At 33.1% G+C, this 13,687-nt stretch overlaps 1 protein-coding gene across 3 annotated transcripts; it reads right to left on the bottom strand.

Annotated features, from left to right (window-relative positions):
- Positions 1–6,607: 6,607 nt before the first annotated feature.
- On the bottom strand, positions 6,608–13,687 carry LOC106329047 (probable LRR receptor-like serine/threonine-protein kinase At1g51880). Of its 3 annotated transcripts, XM_013767618.1 has the most exons (13): positions 13,519–13,687; positions 12,893–13,430; positions 11,012–11,490; positions 8,930–9,074; positions 8,782–8,853; positions 8,625–8,696; positions 8,468–8,551; positions 8,224–8,354; positions 7,931–8,145; positions 7,715–7,841; positions 7,567–7,632; positions 7,251–7,440; positions 6,608–7,172 (listed from the first exon to the last, which is right to left on the bottom strand). In XM_013767618.1, exons 1-13 carry the CDS (start codon positions 13,598–13,600, stop codon positions 6,764–6,766), a joined length of 2,610 nt encoding a protein of 869 aa, XP_013623072.1. In that variant the 5' UTR covers positions 13,601–13,687; the 3' UTR covers positions 6,608–6,763. The 3 variants fall into 3 exon arrangements, with proteins under 3 accessions (XP_013623072.1, XP_013623071.1, XP_013623073.1); XM_013767617.1 differs by having other exon boundaries at positions 7,931–8,354; XM_013767619.1 differs by lacking the exon at positions 13,519–13,687 and having other exon boundaries at positions 7,931–8,354; positions 12,893–13,090; positions 13,251–13,343.

Genomic DNA, 13,687 nt, shown 5'->3' with positions numbered 1-13,687 from the left:
TTATTGTTTATCTAACTCTCCTAATGCAACTTTTGACTGTTCAAACCTTGCGAAGGAAGTTCCGCTCCTTTTGACTGTTTCGTGACTTTCACACAACTCACGACCTTTTTTCGAGTTTCTTTTCCTTACCTTAAAATTTAAAGTTTCTTTCACATCACAAAGTCAAAAGTTTGTAACTTTGGTTGCTTTATGGTAATGAATGATGACATCACTGAGTGCGGTGTTCAATTGAAAGAAAAACACAGGTACCAATCACACTTATCTTGCATTTTTCAAATAGAGCAATAGACTATAACAAGTGGCCCGCACTTTTTTATGCACATAGGTATATTATATTACCCACGGATTGTTTGAAATCCGCACTAAACAACAAAAGTATTGTTTTTTTGGAATTTTTGCAAGATTGGCTCAAAACTCATAGTCAGACCTAAAACTAACCCATATTTTTTTTGGATTTTTTTTTGTCTTATTCACCCCACAAGTTCATAATATTCAAGAAAATGCTATCAAATTTTTTTTATTTTTTTTCCGAAAATGACATTTTTACTCTCTCACCCTCATCTTCTCCAAGTAATTACAAGATTGTCATTGTCATCAATACCCCAACCACCATAAACAACCAATTTGAAGCTCTTAATGCACCTAAAATTCATTTACACTCTCTCTTTCTTACTTGTTATGAACTAAAAACAACATCTTTTTCACTTTGCCTCCATATTCATCCAAAAAACTCAAGCTTTTGATTCAAATTTTTTTATGGTTTATAGAGTCATTCAAGCATACTATTCTTGGTGGGTTACTTTCGTTTGAGATTCTGGGTGGTTGGAGAAGACTTTGTGTGCTAAGGAAGTCGTCTCACTAGTTTAAGGTATGAAATTGGAATTTTTTCCATATCTGTTCGTGTAGAAGACTTACATGTAAGTAGTCTGGCTGTAGAAGACTTACGGGTAAGTCTTCTGGTCAAACGGATGACTTACTTTTACGTCGTCATCTTTGATAAGTCGTCTAGGATAAATGGGTTAGTTTTGCATTAGACCGAATTGTGTCAGATATTTGACTTTTCCTGGACGACTTACCAGTAAGCCGTCTCCTAAGTCGTCCAGTAGAAAACCAAAAAATCAATATTTTATTAAAACTAAACGACTTCCACGTAAGTCGTCTCAAGTTAATTTTGCAATTGGAAAATAAAACTTAAATATTTAACTTTTCCCAGACGACTTACGCGGAAGTCGTCAAGTAAGACAGCTTATTTGAAAGTCGTCCAGGATAAGTAAAGTAGTCCAGATTTATTTCCTAGATTATGGTCAAACCTTGCTTATCTCCGACGACTTTCTCGTACGTTGTCTGCCTGGACGACTTTCAAGTAAGTCGTCTGGGTAAAGTTAATTATATAAGTTTCTTTTTTGAATTGCAAACTAACCTGAGAAGACTTACAAATAAGTCGTCTAGCTTTAATAAAATATTGAAATTTTTGTTTTCCCTGAGACGACTTACTGGTAAGTCGTCCAGGAAAAGTCAAATATCTGACACAATTCGGTCAAATGCAAGACTTCCAGTTTTATGTTCACCTTTCCAGACGACTTAATTATAAGTCTTCCAAGACTTCCAGTTTTATGTTCATCTTTTCCTCAATCAATCACTCGACAGTAAGAGATATAACTTACCGGCGGCGGAGTTCAACGAGACGCCTCTGAGAGAATGCGCGCTAGGGTTTTCTCTCGGATCTTAAATAGAGGAAGTGGTTGTGAGAACGGTGGTGAGAACGACGGTGATAATGACAGAGAGATAACCGGCGGTGAGAACGATGGATTAGAGAGAATCGACGGAAATCGCCTTCGAAATCGCCTTTGAGAGAAACGGCTTTAGGGTTTTCTGATTTTCGATAAAGAGTGGAAAAAAATACCTTATATATGGCCGATAAATAATCCGATTAGGTTTAAAAGTACATTTTAAAATTAAAGGTTTGGTCCGGTTTGGACGACTTACTAGTAAGTCGTCTGTTGAATACTGTACATCAGACGACTTACTAGTAAGTCGTCCCAAACCCTAACTTTAACCCCTAAACTAAATTGACTAAATTAACTAACTAACCACGTTATAAACCCGTAGTTATACTTAAATAGTGTTTACTATACATAGAAATAAAAACACTTAGGTAAATTTTAAAGTTTTCAAAAAAACATTTATGCATTCCAAAATCTAACCCTAATACACATACAATACTACAACATATGTTGGCAAAACCTAAACCAAAGAATATCATGACTCACTACTTTCACTCAACTATGTTGAAAACAATTAACTTTTGTTATATCTTAATTTATATCTCTTAAAACATATGTTAATTATATGATTTCAATTTTTCACTTATCAAAATATTTTTTAAAAAAATTTTAAATTATTTCTAAGTAAAACTAGTCCAGACGACTTACGGGGGTTAGAAACGTAAAAAAATTTCTGTTTTTTTGTTTGTTCACAAGGGGTTGGTTGTAATTTCAATAGCCTTTTAGGTTACTTTTGTATTTGATTCAAGTTTGGGTTAACCTTTGTGTTTGAAATCAAGTTGTGAGTCATATTTGGCAATTTTCCCATATATATATATATATATATATATATATGTCAATATCATTTAAATTTAACTATATACCATATAAAATAGGTAAATATGATTGTTTGATTTATTAATCATAAAAAATATTGTACATAAAAGAGTGATTATTTTGATTTATGTGTTTGTGCCAATTTAATTATATATATAACAGTTACGTGCTTCTCAATTATTCAATATATATATTATTTATTATTTTATAACTAGAGCCGGCCCGGGCTACGCACGGGATTTTTGTTTAAATTTTAATTTTGATTATATATTTTGACAGTTTAACTCCTTGAATATGCATACTAAAAAGTCTGAGCTCTTTAGTCATTTAGACTTAAACGCGTCACGCGGGATTTGGTATTTTGGCCAATATATATTTTAAGTTTGTTTCTAAATTTATCAGGTTGTTTCATGTTTGGTTAGAACCAGTATTTCACACAATTCTTTTGTGAGTGGTGTAATTTCTAATTTGCAAGACGGAGATTAACGTATGCATATGGTATTGTTTATTTTTGATGTAGGATAGTTGTGTGAGTTTATTGTCTTCATACAAACTTCACAACCGTTAATACCTAAGTTTTGATTTATTTTATTTGACAACACTTAAGTTGTAATCCGGTGTTGATTTGTTAAAGAACTTCAAATAGTTTGGTTTTATTCTAATACCATGAGCTAAAATATCTTTTGCTCAATTTACGAAAACAAACTTCGGGTTTTATCTTCCTAGCTTTATTTATTTTTAAAGCACTACACTTTACCAATCATGTTGTACCTTTATTTTTGTTAGTCAAAGCCTACAACAAATTTTTATTAACTTTTACCAATTATGCTTTAGCTTTATTTTTAAAGCTATAACAAAAACAATTAAAGCAAATTTTTTTTCTTATGTATTTTAAGCAAAAAACCTACATCTTTGTTTTATAGGCTGTAGAAACTGTAAAATGAAAAAAAAACTATTTATAATATCAAACAAATTAGATAATCATAATAAAAACATCTAAAATATTTTAATTTAATTCTGGGTGTTTTCAAAATTATTGAAATATTTTAAATAACATAAATTATTATTTACATATCACATTTTAAATAAAAGTAAACTTTGATAATTTATAAAAATCATTAATAAAAACTATTTTATATATACATCACATATTTTATTTTAAAATATCTACAACAACCTTACAGCTACAAAAAATTTAATTACAGCAAATGTTTCTGCAAAAAAATCTAAACAACTTTACACCTACAACTAACTTACCTACAACTAACCTTTTACAGCTAAATTTTTACAGCCATAGTCGAACCAATCATAACCTTCGTCATCTGTAGTAGTAACATGTGTTATACGGGTTTTGAAAATTGTACCGATAAAATGTAATTGTTTCTCTTGTACTTCTATACAGATTGCTTGATGTGTTTCTAACAATTGGCCTATTTTTTTTTTGTTTTGTTTTGTCTATATCCATATTTATCTATGATTTTTTGACCAACACACCGTCTTTCCTCTATATAACATTATTATATCGTAAACGCAGATTTGAACCAAAAGAAAAAATCATATACACATCCTTGTCATAGGAACCTTGTTTTTTTTTAATGAAAATACATTTGTAAAATCATCTTTAATACAATAGAATGTACCTAAATGATTCTTCACAAAAAACAAAGAAATAAGCACCCACATTTAAATATTACATTGCTATTTTTATTAATCCAATGTATATATGTATATTGGAGCAAAGAAAAGTTATCACACGTCGTATAAAAAAATGTTTATAACTGACATTTCTGTTCTATACTGAAAGTAGACGTCAGTAATCAATTTCACAACGGAAACAATTCTGAAAGCGTCGGTGAAGTAAAAACAATGTTCAGTCTCTTTGAATTGATCAGTAATTACTTTTTACGAATCAAGACTCCAAAATCATATTCCTGAAACAAAAGCCAGAAAGTGAAACTTCGCTCCACTTCTATCTCCTCTTACTTACTAATGTTACATGAATGCTACACAAATGACTTTTTATTATCAATTCTTTTTTATATATGAAAATATAAAATATGATTCTACATATCTATACCTCTGTATACTACACGACCTCCGCATAACGCTTAGTTTCATCATTTGAGCGATCATTATCAAAGCCGTTACCAGAGTTAAGATCTTTTACTTGAGGCCGGTGTGGATCCGCAAATACTTCCTCCCTTTGGGGGTGGTTCGCATAGAATACCCACAGCACCAGACACAGCAACACTCTAACAGAGATCATCCCCAGCCCCGCGTTCACAACCCTCAGATTACACTCCAAGGGCGGACAGTAGTCCGATGTAATACTCTCAAACGTATCCCTCACAAAGTTGCAATCCCGAAAGCTAAGCAGCGGTGGCGTGTAATGCTCCAACGCTAGCTCTCGTTCACAGCTGCCACCAGCTGCTTGTATATCTCAGGCGTCACTCTCCCCACCGTCGTGCAGACATCGGATTTTGTTACCTCGCATATGTAGCTCTCCCACACCTAAAATCATTAAGACATTCCTTGGACCTTTGGTGTTTAGTTAAATACATTACAAAGGTAAGTATGTACCGATGATGCGTTTCCTATTGACAGTTCCCAGGAGCCGCGCTCACGATCTTCCACGTTTGTGTCGAAGGGGCTGCAAAGAGGAGGCATTGGCGGTCTGGACTGGTTGTAGTAGAAGTTTTGGCCTGGAGATGGGTTTGTATTGGCGAAGGCGTAGACGAAGGTGTTCACGATGGTGACGATGCTGTTGATGACGAATTTGTTTTGAGCGAGAGTTTGGTTTGTTGTTTGCTCGTCTACGCATGAGAGGATGCTGCTTAGTGCTGTCTCTGCGTGAAGGTGGTCTACCCATTCCTTCATGGCTACACACGTATCTGAAATTGCACTGCACTGCACCAAACCAAAACAAAACAATGACATTTAGTCAGTGTTCTAAAACCGGCGGGTAGAGAGCAGTAAAAATGTAAATCCAAGGACCACTAGCGGCAACAAAGAAGAAACAGTCAGGTCTCTGATCTTCCGGAATCGCTCGGCCGCCTTTAGAAGTGTTGACTCTTTCAAACGTCTTCACGTATTTCTCCATCTGTGGTCGTTTCTTATGAATTGATTCCCAAAATTTCTTCATTATGCTCAATAATGATGTCGGACGGCATCTCGGTATCTACGGTCTCAGATTCTGTTTAAACCAATTAAACAAAAATACAAATAATTTCAGATTCTTACTAACATAAACAAAGCTATGAATATCCAAACGACCAATCTTAGCAAACAAAACGACACAACCAGATCTAATAGTCATATTACATAAATACAATATTAACTAAAGCATATAATCTTCTATACATAACATAATCCGGTTTACCTTCATGAGTTCACCATTTGGCTCCATAGAAGCTCAATTTACAGGACACCACGCCACACCCTATGCCAAACAGGCAAACAACATATGAAACCAGTGAAAAATGAGACTTTGTCCGCTTCTACTAGTTCTCAGCATCAGCCACAACTTCACATGTAAATCACCAACCCAATCCAAATCAACGAACAATAAAAACATATGAGGAATCATATAAAACGCTAACCTGCAGCCGTAAATGTCACCAAGACTTCGACTTGTGATCAAGACAAATTTTCATCGCCATCGCTTCATTAATTTTCAGATCCATGAACTGAAATCGGATTCTGATTTTGAATCGTCAAACACAGATGCAAAAAAAAATGATGAATCTGTAATGGGAGCTTTTGGGATTGTTGGAAAGAAGACGAAACAACGCTATCGAATGGCGGAGATGGAAGACGGGTCCTCGTTTCAAGACTGGGTTCTACTAAGCAAACATAAAGCCCAAATACAAACAAAACAGTAGCCCACACAGATTGCACACTAACTTAAATGAAACGCTGCGATTTCCCTCCCTGGACACGTGTTGTAAGCACAAAAATCGACTTATCTACGTGGAATCTGACGTGGCGCAACAGGAGAGAAGGAAACCCTTCTTTGTAATAATAGATATGCAAAAATACAGAATGTTCATCTGGCATAAGGCGCAGATCTTAGCCTACTGGTTTTATTATTACAAAAGAATATTTACGGATGCAATAAGAGTGTACATGGCATTTTCAAAACATAAATTGGGAAATTCTCAAATTTATCTGGCTCTAGGGATAAACTCAGAAGCAGAGGAGAGACTGAAGTTGACATAACCTCTCGAGGACATCTCTTCGCTACCTTGTTTCCTTGCATTTTCCAAGGCCATACACTCGTTTAGCTCCATCACAACGTGTGCCATTGTTGGTCTCCGGTCGGAAGACGGGTTCACACAAGCCAGAGCCAGCTCTACCATCTTCCACGCACCGTTTGTGTCATAGTCCCCCATCAGTTTGGGGTCAATGATGTTCCTGAGGTCTCCTTTAGTGAGCATTAACACAGCCCATTCAATGATGTGGGTTCTCTCCCGGGTTTTATCTATAACAGGTTGGTTTGTGATGATTTGTAACAGCACTACACCAAAGCTGTATACGTCGCTCTTCTCACTCAGCGAGTTTGTTTTGTTGTACCTGAAAGAGTATATAACTTTCTCACCACTCATTTGGGCAACAAAACAAACAAAAGTGACGATAACTGAGTTCACTCACTCGGGGTCCAGGTAACCAGGTGTGCCCGCAACTGCAGTCGATATTTGGCAATCGCCATCGATTGGAAAAGATCTAGTGAGCCCAAAGTCAGCTAATTTAGCTCCATATCGCTCATTCAATAAAATGTTGGTAGTTTTCACATCTCTATGGACCATAGGAGGCTGACATCCATTGTGAAGATACTCTAACCCTGTTACAAATGGTTTGGTTTATGTCGATCTTGATTTGAGACATCATATACAGAACATCTAGTCCAACTTTTTATGTCATGAATCAGACAAAAAAGGTAGAGATAATAAGTCGGAGTATTGCTCACCTTGTGCTGCCTCTACAGCTATTTGCATCCTGTTTTCCCAGGTTAGGACGTTGCCCCCGCGTTTTCCTGTAATGGGCATTGAATGTTTAAAACTGTGAAAGGAGATTGGATTCAACTAAATCAGAGTGTCTTAGGTAAAAGTGTTTACCCGACATGTTCTCACTCAGGTCTCCATTTGCCATGTATTCATAGATCAAAGCCAAGTTATCTCCATCATCACAGTATCCAACAAGTCCCACCAAATGTCTGTGATGAACTCTTGAAAGAAGGTCAACCTAAGAAATATAACAAAATTATCATTTCATGATTTGAGAAACTTCAAAGAAAACAAAAATTAACATGAGCAACATCTTGTTAAAAGTACCTCTGCTTTGAACTCCTTGTACCCTTGAGCTGATGAGTGAGAGAGCATTTTAACAGCCACTTGAGTATCATCCAAGTTTCCATAATACACTGTACCAAAGCCTCCTTTGCCAAGAACTCTCTCAAAGTTTTTAGTTATTTTCAGCACCTCGTGATATGTGATCTTGAGGTCCTTACTTTTAACTCCACTGGCATTGACTGATATGGGTCCTCGAGCTGTAACACCGTATAAAAATATGTGAAATGAAAAAATAAAAAAAAATACGTGAGTGTGACTAAAATCAAAAATCGTACATTTCTTTTTTCTTCTTCTAACAACGAAAATGATGGCCAAGATGACTAGCAAAGCAAACACTCCGGCCACTGACATTGCGATAGCAACCACTGGAACCTTTTTACTCTCTTTTCTGTGAGTTTCACTCAAACTGTACTCATCAAAAGGAGATATGAAGTTTAGTATGGCACAGAGAGTTTATTGTACTCTTCACCACTCCGAAAAATTTGAGACTGAATCAGTGAAGAAGTATGAACATCTTACATTAGTGTTAAAGAATTTCTGTGTAACCTTTGTTGAAGAGAATCTGGAATTGTGCTATTGAGATTTGGATTTCCACTTAAGTTTCTGCAAAGGAGAAAGCTCAAACTTTCCGAACCAAAAAAAAAATAGAGAAAGGGTGTTGATATAAGAAGCTCACATGAGTTTCAACAACTTCATATCAGCAAAAAACGCTGGAATATCTCCTGACAAATCATTCTTTGATAAATCTCTGTTCATTGAGAGAGAAAAAATTTGTTTAGTTATAAATCATATCAAATACGTAAGTTAATTGGTGTAACGGTTCAGGTACTTACAGCTCTATCAACTGTGTTAGCTTGGCAAATTCAGGTGTTATGCGACCAGTCAATTTGCTGTCTGTCAAGTTCCTAATGTATCCCAAAGAGTTAGAATTCGGGAAACCACGAAACAGAATGAATCTTGAGATGAACAAACAAAACATACAAGGATATGATCATTGGTGAATCAGCATTTGGATAACTGCACTTTAAACCTTCCCAGTGTAAAAACTGAGGAGCACATGGATCTCCCTGCCAGCTAACCTTTTCCTTCAACTCGTAACTTTGCTTGATGTTAACCATAGCAGAAACTGATTAATCAGCACGTTCCATAAACCAGACAAAGTCAAAAGACAGGAAAGAAATTAGAAAAGGAATGGTTTTTAATGAACACTATATTCTGACCGGTGCGTCCGCACCAGTGTTTTTTATTTATTTTATATTGTTCAAAAAAATTTACATGATTGATTGTATATATTTTTACCACTTATCAATATTTAATATAATTTTATAGTTTATATGAATCAGTTTTTCTAATTAGTTTTAAATTTTCATTTGTTTTATCTATTTATAAATAAATAAATATATATCTATATATATATATATATCTTGATGGGTTGGGATTGAAATGTAGAAATATAACAATAGCAGTGAATTATCATTTATTTTTTGTTTATACATTATTTATTTATTATAATAATTCATTATTTATGTCGAATTACATTTTTAGTTCTTAATAGATTAGATAAATAGGTTTTAGATGATATTTCTATTATAAACTTATACACATTTACTGTACATATTTTCTTTAAAATAAGTACTTTGTGCAGTATGTTATATTTTAAATTATACTAGATAAAATAGGTTAATTTTTTTTATTATTTTAATTCTATATATTTTATTTGGTCTTTATATTAATTCATTCTACTAAACCTATCTAATCATACAATTGATCTAAATGGGTAATTATGATATAATAGAAACAAACATGGACCAAAATAATTAAAAAACCGTATAAGCTCAATTTAATAAGCAAACAGATTTTTTTGGTGGGAAAAAGGATTAGTTCCTTATAGATAGTTATGTTGAATTTTGGTTTTAAACGTAATAGGCTTTTTTGATTAAACCGACAAATTTTCAATTTATATGATAGTATATAGAGAAGAAATATTCAATAAATTAGTCAAGTGTAGCTAGATTTTTTATTTTAAAGATTGATATCATATTATTTAATGTGGTTGCTTAAATATAGGAACTATATTGTTTAAAAGGCTAGTGGCATAAATTTGTCATATTAAAGATAAAGTGAGGGTTAATTTCCACTTGTACTTCAGTCTTAATAGATTATATATATTTTTATTTGGTCTTTATATTAATCCATTCGACTAAACCTATCTAATCATACAATTAATCTAAATGGGTAATTGTGATATAATAGAAACAAACATTGACCTGAATAATTAATAAAAACCGTATAAGCTCAATTTAATAAGCAAACAGATTTTTTTGGTGGAAAAAAGGATTAGCTCCTTATAAATAGGTATGTTGAATTTTGGTTTTAAACGTAATTGGCTTTTTTGATTAAATCGGCACATTTCCAATTTATATGATAGTATATAGAGAAGGAATATTCAATAAATTAGTCAAGTGCAGGTTTTTTATTTTAAAGAATGATATCATATTATTTAATGTGGTTGCTTAAATATAGGAACTATATTGTTTAAAAGGCTACTGGCATAAATTTGTAATATTAAAGATAAAGTGATGGTTAATTTTCACTTGTACTTCAGTTTTAATAGATTAGATATTTTTATTTGGTCTTTATATTAATCCATTCTACTAAACCTATCTAATCATACAATTAATCTAAATGGGTAATTATGATATAATAGAAACAAACATTGACCTGAATAATTAATAAAAACCGTATAAGCTCAATTTAATAAGCAAACATATTTTTTTGGTCGGAAAAAGATTAGTTCTTTATAAATAGGTATGATGAATTTTGGTTTTAAACGTAATTGGCTTTTTGATTAAATCGACACATTTCCAATTTATATGATAGTATATAGAGAAGGAATATTCAATAAATCAGTCAAGTGCAAATTTTTTATTTTAAAGATTGATATCATAATATTTAATGTGGTTGATTTAAAAGGCTAGTGGCATAAACTTGTAATATTAAAGATAAAGTAAAGGTTAATTTCCACTTGTACTTTAGTTTTAATATATTAGATGTCTGAATTACCTTCATCTTGGCTCGTGTCGAGCTGTAGAAAGTTTAAGACGTTGTAAATCTCGAGGGCGTTGATAAGAGGAGGAAGAGTTGAGTTCCCAGTCATTACAAAAGAGAAATTGAATTTCCCATCTGGAGAATTCAAAGCTCTTGGGTTATACAATGTTCTCATTTGGAGTTTCCGAGGCCTATAATAGGGGAACCAATTTTTGCCACCATTATAAGTAATGTTGAACTCTCTGATATCATTAGCTTCAAGATTATGTATTTCTGCGAAATGCATGTATATATATGTCTGTGCAGTGATCTCGCTGAGAGTCCAATTTAAGGTTAGAGGCTGACTAGCATTTTTAGGGACAGCAGCTGTCTTCGCCACAACTTCTGGCACATCGTAGAAGTTACTTGTATTGACAAAAAGGTCCGTCCTTATAGATACCTTTTGGTCGTCTGAGTATGGAAGCCAGGTTCGGTCGTGGATGTCGTCATCATACCTATAAAAGGAAAGGAGAGTATTAATGGAATCTCTTTTTTTTGGGCCGGTTTCTGGTATTCTCTTTTTTTTTTGTCATCCGTTTCTGATATTCTCTTATTATTCAAAACTTTAATCTCACACATTCTATATTCTGAATGAATTAATAGACTTTCATTTTTCTCCTACTTTTTCTCCCAAAATTTCAATTTCAAATTTTAATTGTCGGAAACAACTTAGGTTTTGAATGGTGGCAAAATGAATGAAGAGGAACATTAAATTTTTTTATCATTCCTATAAACACTATTTATAAAGAATAATTCTTCCTTTTTCATTTCTGCTCATTCCTTTTTTTTTGTATAGAATAATACAAATAAATCATTACTCACCAAATTTAAGAAAGAACAATCATTCTCATTTATTTATATTGTTTAATCCATCTTCAGCTTTTTTATATTCATAGTGTTCTTAAAATGTTTATGAGTTAGACCATTACTATAACTACAACCATTATACCAAGTAGTACTTTGGAAACTGTACTATTTGGTACAATTAGATTCTCGGACAATGGTACAACTTGTATAACTAAACTCTAGTTATACCAGGTTATACTCGAACAATGGTACAATTTTGTATAATTGAATTCTACTTACACGAAATTACACATTTATACTAAGTTGCACTCGAATAATTGTGTAACTTAGTATAACTACTTGATAATAGTTCAACTACATGAAAGTTGTACTACTGTCACATAGTTATACCAGGTTGTATTACAGTGATGGTGCAATTTGGTATAATTATTTCCTAAGTTTTTTAGTTATTTTACGTAGTTACCAAAATCTGTGAATTCAAAAGAAATTGAAAAAAAGGAAACCGACAAAGAAATGAAACAATAGAAAAATAAAAAGAATAAGAAGAAGAGAATAAATGAAAAAAAACCTAATTTGGCCATATTCTTAAATGCAAAAGAAGAAGATTGCAAACAAAGGAGAAAACAAAAACAAATCAGAAGAAGAAGATAGAAGAGAAATCGGAAAAAAAAAGAACGAGGCGTGAAAAATTAGGAGAAAATTTTAAAAAACAACAAAAAAAAAAGAAGAGAGGGAGAGAAGAAGAGAGAGCTTGGGTTTAGATTTATAGTTTAGGAGGAAAATAAATTAGGTTAAAAAGAGTGGTGAATTTTGTAAACTGATAAATTTCTGAAAGTTTTCAATTTTTAACAAATTTTGAAATTAAAAAATAGAAATTAATTTAATTTTTCGAAAGAGAGTTTTTTTTTTTTTTTTGGAAAAGGAAAGAAAGAGAGTATTTAAGAAAAAACTTTGTTGTAGGAGTATATAAGCATTTAATCCTTGTTGTTAACTTAACAGAAAGAACAAACCAACAATTACAAATACATAACCTTTCTGACTCATTTTTACCTGACAAATAATGGTGTGGGTGAAAAGTAAACTCTTGAGACCAAGATCAACGATCCACTTTGCGTGACATAAGTTCCATTGTGTAAGGGACGGATTTCCAAAGAGTTAATAAACGGTGTCGTTTCTCCTGTCTTAACGAGACAAACTTGAAGACGGTTTTGTGTTAAGACATGGATCATCTCACGGTTCGAACCATATCTGCCTCCAGGGAATGAAACAGAAGTCCATTTGTTAGGACCAATGTGAAGATCAAACCTTGGGAGTCTATTTAGATCGTCATAGTTCCCATAATTAAAGGAAGCTTTGATCAGATATTTTCGGTTAGCTGTGAGGTTAAAGTTGTAACAGTTTCTTTCACCTTCAGGAAAGCTTCTTAAAGTCCAATATTGTTGCTGTAAACGCGTTTTGTTCGCATCATTGATCCTCCCGACCAATCCGCTATCGATGTAATTCGCATCTGATTCGTATATTATATTCGTCGACTTCTCCGTATAAACCGTTTCTTTAGGGACCAGCCCACAAGCTAAACTGATGAATTCTGTTCATGATCAACGTTATTTTATTCCAAAACGGTTCAATCAAAGCAGTAATAGCATGAAGAAAATAAATGTAAACAGAGTAAGAACCTGATTGATCTTGAGCTTGAATTGATTCAAAAATACCATAGGCTATTATCAAGAGCAGCAAAAAGCTATGAAAATACTTCATTTTTTCTTTCTATATTTTCTGTGTGTTGGTTGCTCTGATTCAGAAGAGGCTATTATTTATGGTTCATTCGTCTTAGATTGCCGAAGA

The sequence above is a fragment of the Brassica oleracea genome, chromosome C3 (genome assembly GCF_000695525.1).
Source record: "Brassica oleracea var. oleracea cultivar TO1000 chromosome C3, BOL, whole genome shotgun sequence".
Taxonomy (NCBI): domain Eukaryota; kingdom Viridiplantae; phylum Streptophyta; class Magnoliopsida; order Brassicales; family Brassicaceae; genus Brassica; species Brassica oleracea.
The sequence above is the reverse complement of the archived record's forward strand: the minus strand, read 5'-3'. Positions and strand labels throughout refer to the sequence as shown.

Coding starts and splice junctions, on each gene's coding strand:
- LOC106329047 (XM_013767617.1), bottom strand. CDS start 13,600: ATGAAGTATTTTCATAGCTTTTTGCTGCTCTTGATAATAGCCTATGGT. Junction 11,491..12,892: donor CCCACACCATTATTTGTCAG/GTAAAAATGAGT, acceptor TTCCTTTTATAG/GTATGATGACGACATCCACG. Junction 7,173..7,250: donor CCTGGTTACCTGGACCCCGA/GTGAGTGAACTC, acceptor ATACTCTTTCAG/GTACAACAAAACAAACTCGC.